Genomic DNA, 16,736 nt, shown 5'->3' with positions numbered 1-16,736 from the left:
TTCTCTCAGCCCCACGTTACTTTGATTGACAGCTGAACAAATGTTTCCCCGGTTCGAACGCTCGCGCTAAGGAACGTCAGCCAAGGCGAAGCTCCGCCTTGGGCGGGCCATCTCCGCCCCGCCTCCGCAACCTCATTCCTCTTCGTTAATTGGTCGGAGCTACAGGCGACGCCCGGCCCCCACGTGGGTTTCAGCTGGGTTGGCTCCTCCCCGCTGGCTTGCCATTTGTCAGCAGTGAAATGATGGGCACTAACACAGAAGGGCGATTAATGTTCACCCACCTCTGATTGGTTGCTGGAGACGCCTACCGCAAAGGGAGTGGGCGGAGCGCTTGGAGAGCGCCCAGAGCGCTCGCGTGGCGGGCCGGTGATTGTAGTCAATCTGGCAGTATTTTCAGGCAGGGTCGCCCGGGGCGGACTACATCTCCCGCGATGCTCCACGGCCCCCTCCGCTGAAGATTGTGAATATGTATCAGAATGTTAATGATTAGCTGCTGCTAAATTTGGTCAAAGAAGTCACCTACACAGAGCGTGTTGTTAGAGCTGTTCTGAGCGGGTGTTTGGGTTGTTGGCTGCTTTCTTCCCCATTTCTCACACACTTGTATATTATTTTGAGGTGGTGTTCGCAGAGTTTGAAAGGAGAGAGAATTAAAAAAAAAAAAAAGCCGCAAGCGTTTTCACTCTTTTATTTTTATAATCCCCTTCAATTTGGGGTTAAAAAAAAGACAAGAAAACAGGAAGGAAGAAAAATAAGGAAATGAGATGTGGTAAAAGAAGCTAAAAGGTGCCTTTTAAAAGATCGTTGCTGTGAAGTGAAAAAAATCTCCAGAGAAACCAAAAAGCACCGCCGAGACCTCTTCCGAACCAAAGGAGTTTGTGTTTGCTTTTAGGGAAGAAGAAAGATCATTCATTCGGAGGAATAACAACCAATTAAAAGACAAATAAAAAAGTTTGGAGTGGGACGCAGAGCGAGCGAGCGGCGCTGCCGGCGGGCGGTGGGGCGCGGAGCTCGCACTTTCCCGGCTGGGTGAGCGGCGGCCGCGGCGCCGGGCTCGGCGGGTGCGCCTCGGCGGAGCTGAACGTCGGAGCGTTGCCTCGGGAGACGCGCGCCGGACAATGCCCGCGGCGGGCCAGTGACGCCCGCGGGGAATGCGGAGCGGCCCGGCTGCCGGCACCCAGCCGCCGCCGCGCGTTCCTGCCGCCCGTGTCACGCGAGACCCGGCGGGGGCCGGGACCGCCCGAGCCGCCCCTCAGACCGAGCCGGCCGCCTCTGCCGCCGCGGCCGCCTCCTCCTCGGGGCCATTAAAGCCAATGAGCCGCGCGCCTCTGCCGAGCGCAGCCAACTAAATCGGCTTGGATGATTCGCGACCTGAGCAAGATGTACCCGCAGACCAGACACCCGGTGAGTGCGGGCAGCGGGGCGCGGGCTCGCCGGGCGCTGGGGGATTCCTCGCGTCGCCCCCTGCGCACCGAGTTGTGTCTTTTGGCCGGAGGGGCGTGGAGAGCCGCCCGAAATCGGCGCCCCGCGTCGGGAGCCGCCCGCCAGCCATCACCCCCAACCCCCGGCGTGGTGGCCCTCGGAGGGGGTGCGGAGAGGCAATTGAGTTGTAGCCATTTTCTTATTGTTGTCTTTGAAGCCCCTGGAAGCCGCGCCGAGCCGTTTGCGGTCCCCGCGCCGCGACTCCTCGGGGGGGGGGGGGGGGGGGCGGCGAGCGATGAAGGAGGCGCGACTCCGCGCCCGGGCGGGGAGGGCGCCCTCGGCGGCGGCGCTGCTGGGCTGGCTGCGGCTCGGAAGTGCGGGGCGCCGGCCCCTCGCGCCGCGGGCCCGCGGGGCGAGCGAGCGAGCGAGCGAAAGAACGAGCCGAGAGGGTGGCTGCCGCCCCCCTCCTTCCCCGGCCTGACCGCAGCCCGACGCCATGGCGCGGGTACCCCCGACGGGCCAGTTTCGATTCCGGGTGAGGAGGGAGTGGGGGCGGCGCGCGGGTCCCTGGGCGCCTGTCTTTGGCCGGGGAGGGGAGATGGGGCTCGAACCCTTGGGGTCCGGGGCGCGGAGGGAGGGCTGCGGGCGGGAGTACGCGGAGGCCCGGGACCACCTCGAAACCAGCCCCTGTCTGGGCTGTTGGGCGCGAGGAGGGTTGCGGGAGGAGAGTTTTAATCGCTCTTTGCTTGCGTGCGCGATGACCCCCCCAACTCCCCGCTAACGCCGCGTGGTATGTTTTCTCCGTCTCCCTGCTTCGCCTGTGATGTGGGCTAATTAAATATTTTATTGTTGTTCTTCAGGCACCGCATCAGCCTGCTCAACCCTTTAAATTTACAATTTCCGAATCCTGTGATCGGATTAAGGAAGAGTTTCAGTTTTTACAGGCTCAATACCACAGGTAACGATATTGACTTTAGCTGATCCTCCTGTTTGCTTAGCTCTTGTCTCCCCCACAAATACACACAAACACCCTCCTCCTTTTTTGTGGGGGCGTCACAAAGGTATTATTATTTTTTTTTCTCGGTGGGCAGAAAGGGCAAATCAAGGCCTCCTTCCTTAGGCAGGTGTAAATAAATTAAACATTTCTTTTTTCTACCCTAAATAAAAAGAAGGCAGAACAATCGAAACTGGGGAGACTTGGAAAACGCTGAGGCCAAACTTTCGATATTGATTTATTGGGGCCAGGAGAATGAAAGGTTGGGGAGATTCTGAGGCCTTTTGACATCCTTGGTTCTTTATTACTCCGGACTTGGTTCCTTCTCACTTCTTTCTGCCATTCCACTGAAGAGCTGAGAGCCCAGGGAAGTCGGAGTGGGCGATTTCATTACTTTTATGCTGAAAAAAATGTTTTCATCTTATAGACGATTTTTAGACTTAGGGTGCCTTTGAGACATTTTTCTTTGGCTGGCTTTTTAATGATGCCTAATTCTTATTTCATAAATACAAGAACCAAAACAAGCCACTGAACCCGATTGACACTTTGCCCCTGGGTGGTGGTATTCCACTTGTCTGTGTGTTTTGGAGGGAAAAAAACAAGACATCATTCATAAGACATGCTTGATTCGTATTTCCATTAATCTGTTTGTAGAACATTAAAGAAACTCCCTTGTGACATTTTGGAGGACTTATTTGTGCTTGTATGTGCAGTCATTATTGAGGTTTATTTTCGTGTTTGTTTTATTAAGTGAATATTCAATTCTGGAGGAAGTTCCTGAATTAAACTGATTAGAGGATTTGTTTCCTTAAAACTTAATTAAAAAAAAAATCCTAAAAACAAAAACCACGTATACGATCCTTATTGAAGGGGCAAGTCCAGACTGGTTCCAGTGACCCCCTTCCTGAACTTCCCTTTCCATAATGATGGGGGTATTTATTTAAGATTGTTGATTTAGTTGTTTTTAAGTGAGATTTAAAATATGTGTTTAAAAGTTGAAGGATGTAAGTTAAGATCATTGTACTTAGAGTATCTTATGTCTTGAACAGTCTGAAGCTGGAATGTGAGAAACTCGCCAGTGAGAAGACAGAGATGCAGCGGCATTATGTCATGGTAAGAAAACCATGTCACAGATTCAAAGTGCCTATTAGTTTGGAATACCAAAAACAAGAATACGTTTAAATTGCTGGAGGCTGCAAGATAGATCAGTCACCCTGCCAGTGCAGTTGAAGTTGTGGGAATGTGTCTGTTAGCAACCTGTAATTCTAGAATGTTATTACCTGCCTTTGACAACTGGCTTTGATTGGAATTTTCAGAAAGTTCAGCCACATGGGGTATAATTTTCTGTGTTTTCTTTTTACAGATAGAAAAAAAATAAAACAAAACCTCGTTTGTTTGTTTTGTTTAGTCACAAGCAAAAATGTTTCTGTGTTAGTGGTTTTCTTTGTTGTTTTATTGCTCTTGCTCCAAACAACTTTAGCCAGTTTTTCTGTATGCTGTTAACATTTTAATGTCTTATTTCTTTGAAAAGGAGTGATGGATAAGGAAAGACAGCAGACCATTTTTCAAATTTTTTTCTCTTTATGTTGCTATTACGTTTATATTTGCGTGTTTTCAATTTCTGTAGTGTTATATTGGTTTGAGGAATGTTGTAGTCTCCTGTATAACTGATTTATTCTGCCAGAATTTCTATGCCAGTTATACTACACATTCAAAAAACCAGATCTGCCTTTACAGAAGTATCATGAAGCATATTTTTATGATTGTCCAAGAAAGCTCCAGAATAACCCACTCATTTATTTTTCTATCTAGCTTTTTTGCTTTAAATATGTGAATATGAGCAGTATACTAACAAATCAGAAATCAAACTCTTAAGTAGCATCACCTTTTCCAACCTTCCTTTCAAAACATCAGCGTTTGTATGAGACATTCTTTGCTGTTAACTTGCCTGCTGTGCCTAGGAATTAAGAATCCGTAGGATACCAAATTTTCATCAGACTTTTTTGATGCATCTGCTTGGGATGTATAAAGACAACTGGAGATGTTAAGAATGCTGTGTTTGAATTTAATTTTTCTTAGTTTTGTGAGTATTCTCTTTGAATTTGTGTCTTAAGGTGGTTAAAGATAGCGATGGGTTGTTGATTTATTGGCGTAGGTTATATGAAGATATTGGTTTAGGTGAGACTTTTATGTTTGTTTCAGATTTACTTGGGGCATTTTGAACAAACTAGGGAGATTGTTTGATGAAAGTCACGCATTTAATTGCTTTTCCTTCTTTGACAGTATTATGAAATGTCCTATGGGTTGAATATAGAAATGCACAAGCAGGTAAGTTATTTTTTTATAACCATTTTAAATGACAGTAATACTGGTATACTTTGAAAAGAAAATTGTATGTTTTTGCAGTTTTATTCTGCAAGCCGTTGTGGCTACCTGTGTTTAAAAAACTGGGTAGTGAAGAAAATGCTGTTTTTTCATGTGTGGCTCCCCATCTTTCTTTCATATTATCCTAATTTTTATAATTTAAAAATGTTATTTTAAAAAGTCAATACATATTAAACTTTGTACACTTTCAAAAGCAGGATGCTAAATTTTAAAATCCTCTTGTTATTCTGAAAGAGTTGCTTTATGTATTCTGGGCATTGCAAACTTGTCTTGTGAAAGAGCTTTTCTTGGAAAATATTAAAAAGTGAAATTAAATTGTGTGGCGCCTTCGTAGGCTTGATGTGAAAGAATGGATAGAGGGTGAGCTGGGAGGATGAAAGTGAAATCTGTGGAGCTACAAAGGAAATTGATGTAAAATCCTTGTACTGGTCCCCTGAGGCTACTTACTTGGGTCTTACCAAGAACTATAACCGTTGCTTCCAAAATTTGTACAGAGTAAATGAGCCTGACAGGAGGATGTGATAAGGTTCAACATTGGTCTTAAAATCTAGCAATTAGTTCAGTAGCAAAAAAAAAAAAAAAAAAAAAAAAAGATAATGATTAATCAGAAAGCACTGAGAGATATGACTCAAACAGCCTTCTTTTTGTGCAGGAGACTGAATAATAAAATGGTTTGGCTTAAATTTCCTAGACAGAAGAATAATAGCACGTATATATATATATATATACACACACACACACACACACAAATATACATACATATATATAAAATGTTGTTTGGCAATAATAATTCCTCTAGGAAATATTTATTTTTGGTGATCTCGTAGTGGAAGTACTTCAGGTCTCATCAGCCATTTCAGAATAGGTATGTGTTTGCCTGCTGGGAAAAAGACAAGGGAAAACTTACTGCTTTTCATTTCTTGTTTATGGTCAAGGTGGATGTCATTACTTTCTAAGTTGAGAAAACATGAAATGAGCACATACTATTAGGCCTTCACTATTTATGGATTCTTTTTTGGCTATAGTTACTTTCCGCATGCTCAGAACATCCCCAGATAGTAGATCTTTAGAAGATGGCTGTTGGACAATAAAGGCAATCTGATGAATAGTATTTGAAAACAAAAAGTTGGAAAAAAATGAGATGTTGCTTACACTGAGGACTTTTAATTTCAGATACTGTTTTACTTTGCACGGTATTTGGTTATGTCAATATTAGCATTATAGTATAGTTTGAATGGTCTGTTGAAATTAAATTCTTATTTTGGCATCTTTGCCATTTCTGTTTAGATTAGTAATGTAAATATCTTCTGCTTAAACAAAATCTGTTCAGTCCTGATGGATGGACTTCTCTTAGTTCTACCTTACAGGAATAAATTACATGAGAGATACTGTTTGTTAATTATCTCATTACATTTCCTTGAGGTCTGGATCTTGTATGTGTCTCTTTCTTTGTCCACACCCCACTCTCCAAAATTAATTAGTGTCTTTTTAAAGATTGGACCAGATGATTAATTTAGTCCCTTTATTTCTCCTTCTGTATCTTGTTTACCCTAACCGCTTAGTTTCCAGGTCTCCTTGTACCATCTACATTTCTAAGAAGCACATAGCTTGTATTTGGCTGTATGTATTTCTTTTTCAAGGGGGTATATGAGAGCCCTTAATTTTACACATTTTATACCACTATAATTCTGTCATCTTCTTGTCCAGCTGGCCTCAAATGCCATCCATTTAAAATTGAGAACAGTACATTTTCCCTTTTTTCTTTTGCTTTTAAATTCAATCATATCAAGAATCCTGAGGGCAGTTTATCACATTATGAAATACAGACAGCCCTGCAAACCACCTGCTTATTATATTTTCTTTCTTTCTCCCCCTTAAGCATAGAGGCATATCTGTCTTTATTTGTTTTCCTAGGCAGACAGCCTTAGTTCCTCTTAGCCTCTCTTCCAGATGTACTCGCTGGATACCCTTGTAATGGAAAGCAGCAATAATGCAGGGAAGTTGCCCTGTGGCATAATTGGGCCTAGTTCTCAAGATCGGGTTAGGTTTATTCACTTATTAGATTTGTGTCTCGAAGGGTTCAAGAGTAGGAGTCCCGGGAGTCCTTGGAAGTACCCTAGTAATTGGTGGCCCTGATATTTGAAACCTTTGTGTATTTTTTGGTTAACGTTCCTGTTCTTCTTGGCTGCTGCTAGCCACAGAATATTTATTTTTAGAGAAATTTTTCATTGGAACAGAAAATGATGGTTGTGATGGAGTCATGATTCTGTGACTTAGCAAATTGATAAAAGGATAAAAGTGTGAAGTGAAGACAAACAGGGTGGAGGTCAGTATTCTCCCTCCTCCCCTTCCTATGTGATGCTCATCATCAGTCACCCTGTGTTGATTCTGATAGAGAACTATAAAATGAAACCTATGGGGAATTTGTCATTCCGAAATGAAAGCTAATGTAATTAGTACCAATTAAAGTACATTTAGTAAATTGGATTTAATCTTAATTAAGCCTGCATAATGTTGCCAATTTTTAACAATTATGTTTGAGAACATAATTAATTTAAATTTGGTAACTGAGTAAATAGCATTAGTCTGGTAGAATTAGTGGATTTTTTTTAAAGGAGAACTTGGTGACATGACTTGGAATTGGAACATAAAATATGAATCTAAATTTCTGGTAATCTTTAGGATTGATAGAGCTAAGCAGATGAAGCAAAAAAAAAAAAAAGTTAGGATGGAGTATTCTAGGCTATAATGGGAATTAATGCTGTGCCACTGTCTCAAGTTCTAGCATAAAAGTGAAGATGACAAATAGGACATGATTAGAAATGGCACATCTTTTAGTGTGACGTCTTCAAAATGGAATGTTTAAAAATGAAAGAACATAGGCCTTTATTCCCTAAGGATTTCCCTAAGTGTGCGGTTTTTGTTTTTTGTTTTGTATGAGACAACTGACCCAGGGTTTAGTTGTTAAGTTTTTCTGCTGATTGTTCTTCTTTGTAAATACAGCGACTTCTAAATGGGTCAGTGGTGATGGGGGCAGTGGGATGATGCATGGAGTTGCTGGCGTTACTAAATGCTGCTTGTTCCCATCTTTCACCTGTAATGCTGTCATTAAAGAAGTCCTCACTGAGGGACTCTGACAGCAGTGGTTGCCATTCTAAAAAGTGAGTATTGGCTATAGATTAGGAACAGTAGGTGTGTGAATTAAACCTATAGGAACTATAGATGGAGATGAACATACCACCTTTTGAAAAGAGGAGAGTGAGAACATCTATGCCTTCCTTATAGTTAATATTCTACAGTGTGAAAGCCTCTTCATTTGAATTTTAGTAATCATTAGGAAATTTTAGAAATCTGAAACACATAGAATCTGAAAGTAAGTACTGCACATTTTTGTATGTTTTATGTGTGGATTTTTATATGTATATGTATGTGTATTTTATATGTATGTGTATTATATGTATGTGTGTGTGTATATACATATATATGTATTTAATCAAAGCAAGAAAACTCCTGTTTCACTTAAAGCCATGTAAATTTTATTACGAGACTTGGGCCACAACCATTTGAGTGCTGCTAAAATATTAATTGAATAGAAATGAAAGGGCCTTGCCAACTGATAGGATATCATAATCATAGCCTCTTTGGTCGATGGTAAATGATGATAAATGACATTAGGAACCTTTTAGCAAACTGTAATAACTACAAGGAGGGAAGCAGTATGGATTTGCATTATATCTGATACCCTCTAGTACCAAGTGGATTGCCAATACTGCTTGTTTAGCATTTTCTAAGGGCAATAAGATATTGATTTCTGACTTACAAGGAACAGCTCTATTTTCACCATTGAAAAGTATTGCAGGTTGTTAAGAAGAAATTGACTTGAAGAGGCCGACTGCTGCCCATCATGGAGCAAATAAAGCAAAACTGCCGAAGCATGGTGGAGCAGCGAGACGGGCCCTCAGCAATTTGTTGCTATTAATTTACCATGCTCGACAGCAAATCAATCGGCATCTACTTCATCTGCTGGAGAAAATGCTGTCCAGGACAGATAAAAGGCTCGGCATGGTACAGAGAATAGACTGGATTGGCCAAAAGCAGGCTGCAGTTAATGTGTAAATAAGTGAAATCAAGGCCACTGTTGCAGAGGAAGCTGTTGTTAATTAGGTTGGTGTTTTTTAGTGAACTATTTTAGAAAGCAGCTAGGATTTGGAGAGTAAGAAGAGATTTATTGAGATTGAAGTAATATATGACTGGCATGACATTCTAGCCTTGAGTGTACTTGATTCTAGGGTGCAGTAAATTTATTTGGGGACACTGCTTGCTGTGGAGTTCGTCGAAAAAGTTTGATTTAGACCAAATTTCCCTTACAACTTTTATTTTTTGAACCTTGCCAGTTTTTTGCACATCTTCTGTCTTATTGTGTACTCTTAGATTTCGAAGAGTAGATGGAGGAGTAGGTGTTTTCGTATGGAGGCACAAATGTGTCTGTTGTATTCTTACCCAGTGCTTTTTTTTTCAGAGATAGGTATAATTGAACTCTTGTATAATAGAGTGGACTATCATCGAAGATGGGGTGTTCTAGCTGAAAGTAACTAGTAAACAAAGGAAGATTTTGCTGACAGAACTTTGTCTTGCTTCATAAACATGAGGAAATAACAATCTAGAGGGCCTGAATAGTGGGCGGATACTACTAGACTATAAAATCTCAAAGACTGCAAGTGAAATTTTGATGCCTGCATAAACTTCAGATGCAATTATAAGATCGTGTGTGTGGGGGTGGGAAGGGTTCTTTTGTTTTTGGTGTTCATTAAGGTTTAAAGCCACCTTTTCTAATTTAAGATTATTTACACTCTGATAATATTCCACAATGAATGTTAACGGAGTGAAGGGTATTGGTGGTTTTCCCCCCCCCTTACTTCTCATTTGGGCATTTTAAAATAGGAAGCCAACTTCATTTACTCCTGTTTAGTAAATCTAAATGAGTGTGGGTTTTAAATTAGATTTTTTCCCAAAACCCTTCAGAGGATCTAGCTTTAGGGCAGTTGATAAGTAAGTGGAAGCACCTTGGGCAGCACCCAATGAGCTGTCCTTTTACTTCTCACAGCACCTGCACGGAAAGCAGATCTAGAGGATGAAATTTAACCTGTTAGGGTGTGTGTATGTTTTAGGGTACGTGTTTTCCGAATACTGTGGGGAGTTCCCTTTTTCCTTCTGCTATGATGGATTCTTTTGTCTTTCTAGAGATATCATAGGAGGATATCTGTGGATTTTTCACCTAAGACAGTGATTCTTGAGTGAAATTGGAATTTCCTTTCACTAGAAGTAAACGTTTATTACATGCCTGGCTTGCGCTTACCACTGATCTGGGCACACTGCCAAAATTCTTATCTTTAGTTCCCATAATGATCCTAAGAGAGGGATTATATCCATTCAAAAGTTGATTAAACAGGGTCAGCTCTGCACAAGGTGATACAGCTAATAGTCGGTGGATTCAGGACTTCAAATAAATGTACCTGGGAGGATATCTCCAGGGAGATGGGTTTGCCATGGGTTAGAGATTCAGGCCCCAGTTCATTCCTGGAATAGAGAGTCCCTGAACTTTAGGCTCATACGCAGAACCTCTTGAGTTGGGGGATTCTCTGCAACTGCCTAGAGTGCATGGATGGCTCAGCCTGCCCTCTGCATCCAGACTGCTTTCAGTGGGTGAGAGGGTGAGTTTGCTTTCACTTGGAATCTCCTACAGAAGGGCTAGGAGAGCTGCTTGCTTATCAAGATGGAATTTGCTTCCTCCCTAGGCAACCTATTTCTCATTTGTTTACAAACTTGTTCTTCTCTTTAACTTTTATCTTTTCCTGTGGCTTGTGAGAGTACCTACAGACAAGGGGCTGTTTGTTAATCACCATCTTGTGAGCTTTTGAAGGGGGAAGCTGGGAGGGGAAAATGTGATGTTTTGTAGCCTCTTTGTAGTTTAGAAAGAGGTTGGTAGATGCAGGAAATCACACAACTCAGTTTAAAATGAAGGCAGATGTTTTGCTTTTACTGTTAAAGGAATTTCTTTGCAGCATTCAAACAAAAGGATAGTTCCTTTTCACTGCCCCTTAATCCCTGCTGGATATTGTTTATTTTTATGTATTATTTTGATGGGCAAAGTTCTTTGTATCTAGGTATATGTCACTTTGAGCTGCCTAGCACTGATGGACCAGACTAATGAGCTACATCTCTAGGTGCTGTTGCAGCATTGGTGAAGGAGACAGTACAGGCACCAGCCCATTGTTCTTCACATTCTTCATTTAATCTTTGCTTTCCTAGAATATGTCTTTTTTATTTCTTCTTTTTTTTTTCTTGTGCTATAACATAGGTAGAGGAAACCAGTTGGGAATTAAAAGTTTTAAAAAATGCATTTATAAGTTATTTGTGTTTGTTTTAATGTGGCTTTTTTTTTTTTTTTTGCCTTTGATATGGTTTGATGGTTTGGTTTACCACTTCTGGACAGCAATAATGTATTTGGTGGTTAGAGAAAAGAGGGACAGGGGTGTGAGTTCTGGAAGGCACTTTCTTGATCCCTCTACACACCCTCTTAAAATGACTTCAGCGTTCCAGCAGTGGTGGTAGATTCAGTAGTCCTATACTGGCTAAGTTATTACCAGTTTTGTAAGCCGGGCTGTTGGAGAGAAGCAGGGGGCAGCACATTTAGGCATGGGCAATGGAGTATTTACACTGATAATGACAGTTTGCAAGGCTTAGGACTTGTTCGAAGTAAGTACACTGCAAAGAGTTTATGAAATTATTACTCTAAAGGGGAAGGGCCTCAGAAGTTTTAGTCAAAAGCCGAAGTTAGAGCTGTTTTGTCTTTGCCTTCGTAATAGCTGTCAGTAGTAGTTGTTTTCTATCTGTGAAGAGGGATTTAGCTGGCATTCATCACCACAAATCTATATACTCTCTCTCCCAGTATTTATGCCAGGCTCTTGCTATTTCTATATCATTGAGCCAAAACTTATCCGTGGAGAGCTGCACTGTGTAACCCTTATTCCATCCAGGGGTGACACATGGGCAGGGTGTGGATTTTCTTAGCTGGTTCGTCAAAGAAGCAGAAGTACTCTGGGATACCCCTTAGGTACTCTGTCCTCTGGTGAGTGGATTGCATTGTCATCTCTTTTTGAGGATTTGCCCCCATGCACTTCAAGAATTGTACGGTGGAGGCAGCTTCTGCATTTCACGGAAAGGATAACTTCTCTCCCATGCAAGACGATACTCTATCCCCAACCTGGGCTGGCTGTGGTATGCTTGGGACCTCTGCAGGGCCCTGTTGCTTGCAGCAGCCTAGGCAAAGTGAGAGGTTGGGGAAGGAGGAGGAGGGATATTGGCTTTCTGATTTCTTAGCAGGCTTATTTAACTCATTATTATTATTATTGTAATTCAGGTTCTGTCCTAATTTTCTAACTATGTGTTCTGTTTCTGAAGATCTGTGGATGATTTTGATTACTGAATTTGAAACTGCAAGAAAATATAACTGGGAAGAATAGTCATAGTAGAAATTATGAGCACTAGTACTCTGTAACACCCTTTCTTTACAGAGAGCTTAAGGCATTTTATATGTTCTCTTTAATCTTCCTCATGTTCTGTAAAGCAGGTAGCAAGCTTGGATCCATGTATTTATTTAAATAGCTTCTGTCAGTGGAGTACCCAACAGTTTGCCAAGCAATGTCATTCTACTGGCCTCCTTTAACAGATGACACTGAGGCTTAAGGGCTTAAGAGACTAGCCCAGTGTCACAGTCAGGGAGGATCAGCACGCGGGTGGGGATACCAGAGTTCACGCAGGTCAGCGAATGCGCCCGAGGTTGCATAGTGAGAGTCACTGGCAGAAGAGGAAATAGTAGGTTTCTTGACTTCCCTTCCAGGGCTCCCTTTGCTGACCATGCTGTTTCCAAACAGCAAATAATGTGCTTGTTTCTGTAATGCGTTTGGCTTTCTGCAACATGAGGAGCATGGTGATGCTACTGGCAGTCCAAGAGTGTTACACTGTCATGTCTAGTGAGAGATCTGATCTGTGTTTGTGTTTGAGTACAGCTTCTCCCTCCCCTCCCTTCTACCCTCCCATTGCCTATGCCCTGCCCAAAGGGAGTCTAGGATCAGCAATATTGAAATAGAAAGCCAAGGTCCACTTTTAGAAAAGTGCTTCATAAAACTGGCTGTCTGGCATTCTGAACTGTACCATGCAAACACACTATATTAGATACATACCTGTTTATTGCCTGTCTCTCTCTTGTGCTAGATTGTAAGCTCCATGAAAACAGGAGCTTTCTTTGTTTACTGCTGTGTAGCTGGTGTTGAGCACTGTGCCTATCGCATAGTAGATGCTGGTGCGCAATAAAATATTTGGTGAATGAGAGAATAGCAGTTAGAGCTAGTGAAGAATATGTGTGATTTAATATTTTCAAGGGTGTATTTAGGTTGCAAGATAGATAACAAATACTGAATCTCAAGCATACTCAGGTGTGTGTTGTCTACTAGTTTGTGAAAAAGTGATACTTGGAAAGAGGAAGCAAAAGTAACCGAACTTGCTGTGCCTTTCAGGAACAAGTTAGTATAGCTGAAGTTGAATATATGTATTTTAGTATGTTGAGTCTGCCTTTTTAAAGATGAAAACATGAATCGTTCCGAACAGAATTTAAAATTCATTTTGAACATCACTATATCACTAGTCAGTGTTTAATCTGAAGAATTCTTTTACCTGTGGTTTGAATGAATGTGGGGCAATATCGATCTTGACTATATTGTGTTGTGTTTAGCTAACTTCCCTGCAAATCAGTAAAAAATGCAAGCTTTTAGTTCTTTTCAAGGGACAAGGAATTTTGAAAATGTCTTAGTTTTTTTTTTATTAGTAGAGATAGAATAATGTTGAAAGAATAGTAATCATAACTAAGCAATTTTAGATTGCTTATCGTGTCGATAGTATTTCACTTATTCTTAGAACCATCTTATGAAATTATAGTAGTAGTAGTATTTGCATTTTACGTATGCGGGGGCTGAGACACAGAGTTTAAATAGCTTGCTTGAAATCAGCTAGCCGGTAAAATAGATCTTGGGTTTAACTGAAGGTCAGAACGCTGGTATGATAGATATTTCTGCCTTATTCCAGTTGATATGTTTGGAATACTTCATCATCAGCTTTACTCCTCTCCCCAAATGCTTGACTGATTCCGGAGCCTCAGATTCTACTTCTGGCCTTGCTAGGAACCAGCTTTGTGGTATTGCTGAGTACCGTACCTTTAAGGGCCACGCTTTTCTCAGCTTTAGATTAGGGTATAAATGAACGCCAGAATCTCTTTTAACTCTTTTGGTTAAAATGACCATTTCGGTTTGGTTTGTTGCTGAGACCCAGTGAACAGAAATTGAGACTTTTTTTTTTTTTTTCGGTCTTAGAAAGTCTCTTTTAGCACTTACTTTCAGAATTTTTAAAATCCAAAATTACCTAATGTGCCTAGGGTAGAAATGTATATTTATATAATATTGATACTTTATTTTTTATAAGGTACTTTCTCATCCATTGTTTTTATGTATACCCCAATAATAAAGCATTCCCCCCATCCTGTGGATGAACACAGTGAGATGCAGATGTTAGATGACAAAGTTCTACACTTAATTAGTAGGTGGTTTACAATTCATTGATTCTCTTATGGCCAGCGTTCAGGCTAAAGTAATGTTGACACAGAAGTAGAGCAATTTTCATAAAACATGTAATATTAAAGTATATATAAAATAAAATCTTTAAAGTGATTAGTTTTTGTACTTTTCCTTTGGCATATATTAGAAAACTTAGGCCAGGCGTGTGACTCGCGCCGGTAATCCCAGCACTTTTGGAGGCTGAGGTGGGTGGATCATGAGGTCAGGAGATAGAGACTGTCCTGGCCAACATGGTGAAACCCTGCCTCTAGTAAAAATACAAAAATTAACTGGGTGTTGTGGCGGATGACTGTCATCCCAGCTACTTGGGGGGCTGAGGCAGGAGAATCACTTGAACCAGGGAGTCAGAGATTACAGTGAGCTGAGATCGCACCACTGCACTCCAGCCTGGCAACAGAGCAAGAGTCCGTCACAAAAAAAAAAAAAAAAGGAAAACTTAATTGTATGACTCATGAAATTGTATGAATTATAATGTGATCCAATAATTTTCTTCCAAAGATGTGCAAAGGGGCTATGTAGTAGTTTATTACCTGTTGTGTAATTAGCTCCGGGGGTTACTCTTCCAGAATCTAATGTAGATGTCAGTTTCTCTAGCTTGAGGTAAAGCATGTCTGTAAACTGTGACTTGCAGTGAGCTTGACATCTCAAGTCCTCAGGACTTTCTTGCTTTGTCCCATCAGGGATCCTTTCCTTTGGGAAGATAAATTCGTTGTAAATGAATGGCTTAGTCATAAATAGAAGGGAGAAATGTTTAATCTCGGCCTTTTTGAATTTATAAATCAAAGACACAGTAAAGATCAGGTTCCTTCATTAAAGTGTAGTTCCAAAAAGGAAGAATGTGGTTTTGGTTTTAAAAAATAAATTTATTTTTAATTTTTAGGAGTACATAGCAGGTGTATATATTTATGGGGTAAATGAACTATTTTGATACAGGCATACAATGCATAATAATCACATTCGGGTAACTGGACTATCCATCAACTCAAGCATTTATCCTTTTTGTGGTGTTAGAAACTTTCCAGTTATACTCTTCTGGTTACTTTTAAATGTACAATAAATTATTGACTGTAGTCACTCTGTTGTGCTATCAAACACTATACCTTATTCATTCTGACTATATTTTTGTATACAGAAGAATATGTTTTGTTCACTGCTGTACCACTAGCCCCTAAAACAATGCCTGGAATATAGTAGAAGAAATGAGTGAATGGATGATGGAACAGCTAAAGGAATGGTTTAATTTTTTTCATTTTATTACATTTCGTGTGGCATCACATGTTCTGAGTATCAGTCACCTTTATGTAAGCTTTCCTTGTTTCTGAGCTCTTAGGGAGGGCCTGGCTCTATGATGAGCAAAAAAGGCCTAGATAGGCAATCAGAGAGTGGGAGTTCTTATCTCAGTCTACTACAGGTCCTTGAGCTGCTGATTGGCATTTTTAAAATTGAGAATTGGATTCATGCTTTGCCAGATGATTTATTTCTAAGATATCTTTCAACTCTTAACATCATATGATGTTTAAATGACCAGCTTAAAAATAAAATTCCTTCCTACTTTCATTGCTTGGTACTGTAGGCATGCCATTTTAGTAAGTTAAGTTTTAAGATATTTTTTATAAGAGGAAATACAGTCAGTTTTTTTTTTTTGTTTGTTTTTGTATTTTTGTAGAATCTCGCTTTGAACAGTGTTAGGCTGTTGTGTGGACAGCTAAAATAATCCTCATATTGCCAGTGTTTCACAGCCTAGAACCATTTGCGGTGTTGCTTTTTTCGCAGTTTAGCTGCATCTTACCGGTCCTTCTATAGGCTAAGAGCACATCAGTAACTACATATAGTTAACAGATTTTTCATATGTATATCTTGGGCAAGTGTTAGTGATAATAAGAGCAGTTAAAATTTATCGAGTGCCCACTGGATACCAGGTAAAGCACTAAATGCTTCAGATGTATTAATTTGTTTAATTTGTAATCTTTTGAGGGAGAGATCTGATTAATCCTTATTGTGTATGAGGAAACTAAGGTAAAGAGAAGCTGAGAAATTTGCCCAGGGTTATATAGCTGGTAGGTTATAGAGTAGGGGTGTCAAGGCCAGGCATTCTGGCTTGAGAGCCTACATTCTGGTTCTGAACCACTGGCAATAAATGCCTCATAAGTGACTACGGTAAACTTTTTTGTTTATCCGTGTGTGTGTGTTTTTTTTTTTTTTTTTTTTTTTTTTTTTTTTGAGATGGAGTCTCACCCTGTTACCAGGCTGGA

The 16,736-nt window shown here is 40.8% G+C and overlaps 1 protein-coding gene across 2 annotated transcripts; it reads left to right on the top strand.

Moving 5' to 3' along the window:
* Positions 1-504: 504 nt before the first annotated feature.
* Positions 505-5,390, top strand: LOC115896070 (transducin-like enhancer protein 4). 2 transcript variants are annotated; one of them, XM_030926527.1, is made up of 4 exons: positions 505-1,401; positions 2,280-2,377; positions 3,463-3,526; positions 4,697-5,390. In XM_030926527.1, the coding sequence occupies exons 1-4, from the start codon at positions 1,357-1,359 to the stop codon at positions 4,793-4,795; spliced, it is 306 nt and encodes a 101-aa protein (XP_030782387.1). In that variant the 5' UTR covers positions 505-1,356; the 3' UTR covers positions 4,796-5,390. The 2 variants fall into 2 exon arrangements, with proteins under 2 accessions (XP_030782387.1, XP_030782388.1); XM_030926528.1 differs by lacking the exon at positions 505-1,401 and adding an exon at positions 1,775-1,954.
* Positions 5,391-16,736: the final 11,346 nt, after the last annotated feature.

Source organism: Rhinopithecus roxellana, unplaced genomic scaffold (genome assembly GCF_007565055.1).
Source record: "Rhinopithecus roxellana isolate Shanxi Qingling unplaced genomic scaffold, ASM756505v1 contig4770, whole genome shotgun sequence".
Classification (NCBI taxonomy): domain Eukaryota; kingdom Metazoa; phylum Chordata; class Mammalia; order Primates; family Cercopithecidae; genus Rhinopithecus; species Rhinopithecus roxellana.
The sequence above is the reverse complement of the archived record's forward strand: the minus strand, read 5'-3'. Positions and strand labels throughout refer to the sequence as shown.

Bases quoted from the DNA above. Each gene is read 5' to 3' on its own strand.
- LOC115896070 (XM_030926527.1), top strand. From the start codon at position 1,357: ATGATTCGCGACCTGAGCAAGATGTACCCGCAGACCAGACACCCG. The intron at 1,402-2,279 runs GTGAGTGCGGGC...GTTGTTCTTCAG, and splicing joins ACCCGCAGACCAGACACCCG to GCACCGCATCAGCCTGCTCA. The intron at 2,378-3,462 runs GTAACGATATTG...TGTCTTGAACAG, and splicing joins TTACAGGCTCAATACCACAG to TCTGAAGCTGGAATGTGAGA.